The sequence below is a fragment of the Cucurbita moschata genome, unplaced genomic scaffold (genome assembly GCF_002738365.1).
Source record: "Cucurbita moschata cultivar Rifu unplaced genomic scaffold, Cmos_1.0 Cmo_Scf00067, whole genome shotgun sequence".
Taxonomy (NCBI): Eukaryota; Viridiplantae; Streptophyta; class Magnoliopsida; order Cucurbitales; family Cucurbitaceae; genus Cucurbita; species Cucurbita moschata.
Genome location: NW_019268583.1, coordinates 737,405 through 743,404, shown reverse-complemented (window position 1 = coordinate 743,404; position 6,000 = coordinate 737,405). Strand labels below are relative to the sequence as shown.

General features: G+C 36.8%; 1 protein-coding gene across 1 annotated transcript; it reads left to right on the top strand.

Annotated features, from left to right (window-relative positions):
• The first annotated feature begins 1,264 nt into the window (after positions 1-1,264).
• Positions 1,265-5,432, top strand: LOC111437867 (pectin acetylesterase 10). Its single transcript, XM_023075946.1, has 12 exons — positions 1,265-1,846; positions 2,115-2,197; positions 2,381-2,510; positions 2,605-2,678; positions 2,868-2,954; positions 3,026-3,150; positions 3,253-3,313; positions 4,392-4,445; positions 4,555-4,632; positions 4,725-4,830; positions 4,916-5,061; positions 5,146-5,432. Exons 1-12 carry the CDS (start codon positions 1,660-1,662, stop codon positions 5,257-5,259), a joined length of 1,245 nt encoding a protein of 414 aa, XP_022931714.1. The 5' UTR covers positions 1,265-1,659; the 3' UTR covers positions 5,260-5,432.
• The last annotated feature ends 568 nt before the right edge of the window (positions 5,433-6,000 follow it).

The following is a 6,000-nucleotide window of genomic DNA, read 5'->3' as shown; positions in this document are numbered from 1 at the left end:
TTTTCTTCCATTCGGATGAAGTTAATTAAATTCAAATATTAGCTAATATAATTAATTTTATACGACATCTTACCATAAAAATTTCAAAATTAGCTAATATGGGTAGTCGTTTCATATAAAAGTAAATTAATTACTAACAGTAACGGGTAAATTTTATGAAAATTGTTTAAAAAAATTTAATGACTTATTGAACTATTATTTATTTAAAAATGGAAAATAAATAAATAAATAAAAAAGAAAAAAAAGTAGCGGTAGAGGTAAATGGAAGCAATAAACACGTGAAAATAATTATTTGGAATATTGGTTTGTTATTGGTAAATATAATATTGCATTTTTCTGGTCTGAAAATATTAAGGCAAACGGGAGATTGGATCTTAGATAAATTGCAACATTATTTTATTTTATTTTATTTTATTTTTATTTTTATTTAATTATGTGCCAGGAAGAATCCAATCCAGACAGTGGTCTCCTACAACTTTTTTTAATTATAAAATTATTATTATTATTATTATTTTATTTAAAAAAGAAAAAGAAAAGGAGGCTGAGTGCGAGACAGACACTATAATTTATTGTATGCGGCGGACTTCACGGCTGTTATCATGTGATTCCCTGTTTCTCACTTCACTTATCACCCACTTATTTATATACTTTTGACACAATATTTAAAAATATTTAAAAATTTTGTATTTTGTTTTTTAAAAAATATCTTTTAATTTTTTTAATATTTTCAATAAAATTCTTAAAATTAAATTTTTTTAAAAAATATTACTTAAGGTATTTTTTTTAAGAGTATTTTTAGATTAAATATAAACTTTAAAAATATATTTGTTAATTTAGCTATGTCAACATGAGACGTTATAGACCCATACTTAACTTTGGACCAAATACATGTTTGAGGCAAGGAGTTGGGTAAGTGAAATCGACCCATCAAACTTGAATTGAAATATATATATATAATTTTGTTAACAATAACATTTATGATTTGTTATAATTTTGTTAAAATTCAATTGAAATAATATAAATTTAAGGTGTTTAGTTTTAATTCTTTTAACGTACAAATTTTTTAGTTTCATGAAAGTAATTAAATACAGCAAAATTTAAGATTTTTTTTTTTAAAAAAACAGTACTTGAATTAATTAATTTATTATTTGTGTGTAAATATTGTTAGCTAAATAGTATTCCACCGACGTCACCGATGACGGAATGAGTGTGTGTGTGGTTGTGTGGTGGCGTATGGTATTGGCTCTTCCGATCCCACGGTCAGGAATTGTTTGTGACATCCGGTGCTTTACCCGCTGGTGCTTTTAGCTTTACCCTCCGCCAAAGCTAAAAATCCTTTGGAATGCATGAGATTCCAGGCGTGCCGGTCGTCATAAAACCCCGGCAAACCTTCTCCCTCCGCTAATCTCTCGTCTTCTCCCCTTCCCTCCCTTCTCCGCTTCTCCGCTTCTCCACCTGCATTTTCCTCTGTTTTCCTCTGTTTTCGAAACCCTAAACCTTTTCATCTCAATCATTTCCAGCTTCACGCGGCTTGCTTTCAAACCCCCTTTTCCCGCTCTTCTTCTACTCACTATTTGCTCTTTTCCCCTTTTTTGCTTTCCCCATTTCTTCCTCTTTTTGCTCTGTTCTTACAGTCGGAAGGAACAGAGCAGCAGAGCCATGGCTAAGCTTTTGCTTCTTGGGTTTCTCTTATCAATGGCTTTTACCAAATGGGTTCATGCCTTTTACCCATTTAATCTCTCTGATTCATCGCTCTTTGATTCTTATGAAGCTTCCTTTGCTGTCACCGCTACTCCTCTCATGGTGCCTCTCACTCTCATTCATGGAGCTGATGCAAAACGAGCAGGTCCCCTTCTTATTCCACCCTTTTTTTCCTTACCTATTTTAGATTTGTTGATGGGGTTTTGATTTGCCGCTTCTTGTTCTTGTCTTGCTGAAGTGATATTTGAGGACATCTTTGTCAGATTTATTCTATATCCTTTACTTGCATTCTACTTTACCCTCTTCCTATTCTTTATCAGCTACCTTTTTTTATTCCTTTTGTAGTGGTGATTTCAAAATATTCATTAACTTCTCTTCATTGTGTGTGTGTGTTTGTTCTTTGCCCTGTGCAGTCTGTTTGGATGGCACATTGCCTGGATATCACTTGCACCGTGGATATGGGTCGGGAGCTAATAGCTGGCTTGTGCAATTGGAGGTAATATGCTTAGGATTCTTGATTTTGAAACTTTTGAACCTCTCTGGACTCTGAATATTGAACAAGAACTATTAGTATCTTAAAATCTTCAATTTCCAAGATGGGACATTAATACCAATATGCTCAGGATCAGGATCTTAATGTTGGCTGTGATGTTGAAACTTGATATCTCAATTTTGGCAGGGGGGTGGATGGTGTAATAATAGAAGGAATTGTGTCTACCGGAAGAATACGAGGCGTGGATCGTCGAGATTTATGGAGAAGCAAATACCATTTACAGGAATTCTGAGCAACAAAGCTGAAGAAAATCCTGGTTTCTTTCTTTCTCATGATTTTTTTTTGTAGAATCTTTATTTTTCGTCACGTTTGATACAGGAACAATTAGAATGTTCTTCTTTGCATTCTAGATTTTTTTAACTGGAACAGAGTAAAGGTTCGTTACTGTGATGGCGCCTCGTTCACTGGGGATTCTGAGAACAAGGTTTGTGAAATATTTAATTACATATCTATCTCTCTAGATGGTCTAGACATAGATCAGGGACTGCCGTGCTATCGTTACCCACTGCGGTTCGAAAGCTGCTTTAGTGTTTATCTGCTTACCCTTGTAACAATAACAAGATATTAAGGCTTAAAAATGATATAAATCCTTTCCCCACTTGAACTTTTATAGGCTGAACAGTTGCAATTTAGAGGACAGCGGATTTGGTTGGCTGCAATGGAAGAATTGAGGGCCAAGGGAATGCGATTTGCGAAACAGGTCTAGTTTACTAGCCACATTATCGATGCTTGCTTATTCATTGATTCTGATTCATCACATTCATGTTTCAGGCCTTGCTTTCTGGCTGCTCGGCGGGAGGTTTGGCATCGATTCTACACTGTGATGAGTTTCGAGGCTTGTTTCCTAGTAATACTAAAGTGAAGTGTCTGAGTGATGCTGGACTATTCCTTGACGTGTAAATGCTCTTGAACGTTACCGATAGCTGTTTTAAAAGATCAATAGCCATGGCTTAATATTAGATGCTTCTAGTATTCATTGGTTGTTCATGGAATTGCAGGGCTGATATATCTGGTGGGCATTCTATTAGGAACTTATTTGGTGGTGTGGTGAGCTATCAGGTACAAAATTATTCAATTTAGCGGTTCATATTTTCTTGTTCTATCAATCAGTTTAGTAATATTAAAAAGTAACCCTCAATAACTCCACTTGAGGAGTAGTACACTTGAAGTTAAGTGTGAGATCCCACCTTGGTTGGAGAGGAGAACGAAATATTCTTTATAAGGGTGTTGAAACCTCTCCTTAGTAGACACGTTTTAAAAACATTGAGGGGAAGCTCGTAAGGGAAAGACCAAAGAGGACAATATCTGCTAGCAGTGGGCTTAGGCTGTTACAAATGGTATCAAAGCTAGACACTGGGTGATGTGTTTGTGAAGAGGATGAGCGCCGAAGGGGGGTGGACACGAGGCGGTGTGCCAGCAAGGACGTTGGGCCCCGAAAGGGAGGGTGGATTGGAGGGTCCCACATCGATTGGAGAAGGGAATGAGTGCCAGCGAGGATGCTGGGTCCTGAAGGGGGTGAATTGTGAGGTCTCACATCGATTGTGGAGGAGAACGAAACATTCTTTATAAGGGTGTGGAAACCTCTTCCTAGTAGATGCGTTTTAAAAACTTTGCGGGAAAGTCGGAAAAGGACAATATCTGCTAGCGATGAGCTTGGGCCCTTACATTAGGAGTCATACATTCTTTATATCTCTTTGAGCTCTTCCTCTTGTATAACAATCTCTGCCATGAAGACCATTTAAGCTATCCTATTTGATTTAGATTTTGGAAACACAGAGGAGGATAATTCGATATTGAAATTAGGACGTTTTGTGAAGTTGGAAGTAGTAATTGTCGTCATCAACCATCCCGGGAAGCGGGATAGTGAAGGAACACAAGGGATTGAGTTCAAACTTATGGTTGCCACAACGGATGTTATAATTTTACGAGTTTGTTTGACCACCAAATGTTCAAGCACACTATTGTCGTATGAGATAAGTTTGAAATGTGCCTAACCTAGCATCGGGTTAAAAATGGATCTAGCACGTATTCTTCCATCCATTAGGATAATGAGGATAATGAGTATTAGCTTATAGAAACACTGTCTTCCTTCACTATGAAATGGTTATGCTTTCTTATTTGAGCTTAATTGTTGCAGGGAGCTAAAAGGAATCTGCCATCCTTTTGTACAAACCATCTCGATCCAACTTCGGTACGTCTTTCGATATCTAATTTACCACTCCCAATATATTTAGAACTTCATGTTCTAAGCTGCCATTGATACGTTGATGAATCGTGCTAAACCTTCGATAATTATTCAGTGTTTCTTCCCACAAAACATAATCGCTGGAATCAAAACGCCACTGTTTCTTGTCAACGCAGCATACGATTCCTGGCAGGTAGGTATATTTTCCTGTGGTGAGAATGTTTATTTTAAACCCGGGTCGATTGAATTCCGATGGTACAATCTGTTTCTCTTGCTGCCAAACAGATACAATCTAGTCTTGCCCCACCTTCCCTCGACCCGGCCGGGTATTGGCACGATTGTAGGCTGAATCATGCAAAATGTAACCAACCTCAGATTCAATTTCTTCAAGGTAAGTTTCTCTGAATAGAATTTGATGAAGCTAGTGATTGTTCTGGGTTTGAAACAAGCATTTGTGGCTATGTTTCTGTCAACAGGATTCAGGAACCAAATGTTGAATGTTGTAAGGGATTTCTCAAAATCTTACAAAAATGGATTGTTCATTAATTCATGTTTTGCTCACTGCCAAACCGAGCGACAGGATACGTGGTTCAGCGACAATTCCCCTGTCATCGGAAACAAGGTGACATAATATGGCATGAATGATTCGAAAAGGAGGTGAGTTTGAGTATCTATCTCTAACATGTTGATGAATGTGATTGTGCAGCCAATTGCTCTGGCTGTTGGAGACTGGTACTTCGACCGAGCAACTGTGAAAGCGGTCGATTGCGCGTATCCTTGTGACAGGAGTTGCCACCATCTGGTTTTTAGAAGCGGGTAGCCCCAAGGGTTGGCTTCTTCACATCTGCATATCATATTTTTTTCCCCTCTCGACATCGTTGTCGAAGGAAAAGTCGTATTGCGATTTGATTAAGAAGTGAATAAAGAAGAGAAAGGAGACGAAGATAGATTTGCAGTCCTCCTGCAAGCTTTGTTTGTTTGTTTGTTTGAAGATAGAAGAAAGGTTGGGTTTGTTCGTTTAGTAATTTAAACGTAGTTGGAATCAATATTGAGAGAAGCTTTGAATACCTAAAATGTATTCTCAATTACTTTCTGGTTAATGTATTTTAAATCTTTTTACTTATCGTTTGTTTATGAATTAATTAGAATTAAATTACTTTCATAATTAAAAGAAAAGAATGGTACACATGTTGTTTTAAATGGTTTGTATGAAAATAATAGCGTGAAGTCTAACATATGGACCGTAGAAGTTCGAATTTGAAAATGATATCACGGGTTCATATAGGTTTACTTGGATTTCAAAGAAAATAATTGAATTTTCATCATAGATAAATTAAACTAATAGCGCAAATGATCTTATTGTTAAACTAATAGCGCATGTATGTATGTCATGTGCATCGGGATGCTTCTCCGTTATGTTATGTTAGTACGAACATGCGCGTACCTTTGATATTTATGTTTGCCATGATATTATGGGGGTCTTTTCTTTTTTGTGGCATCTGGCAATGTATAACACATTTAAGCCCAACCATGTCAGATACAGGGGATATGTGTACGAGCC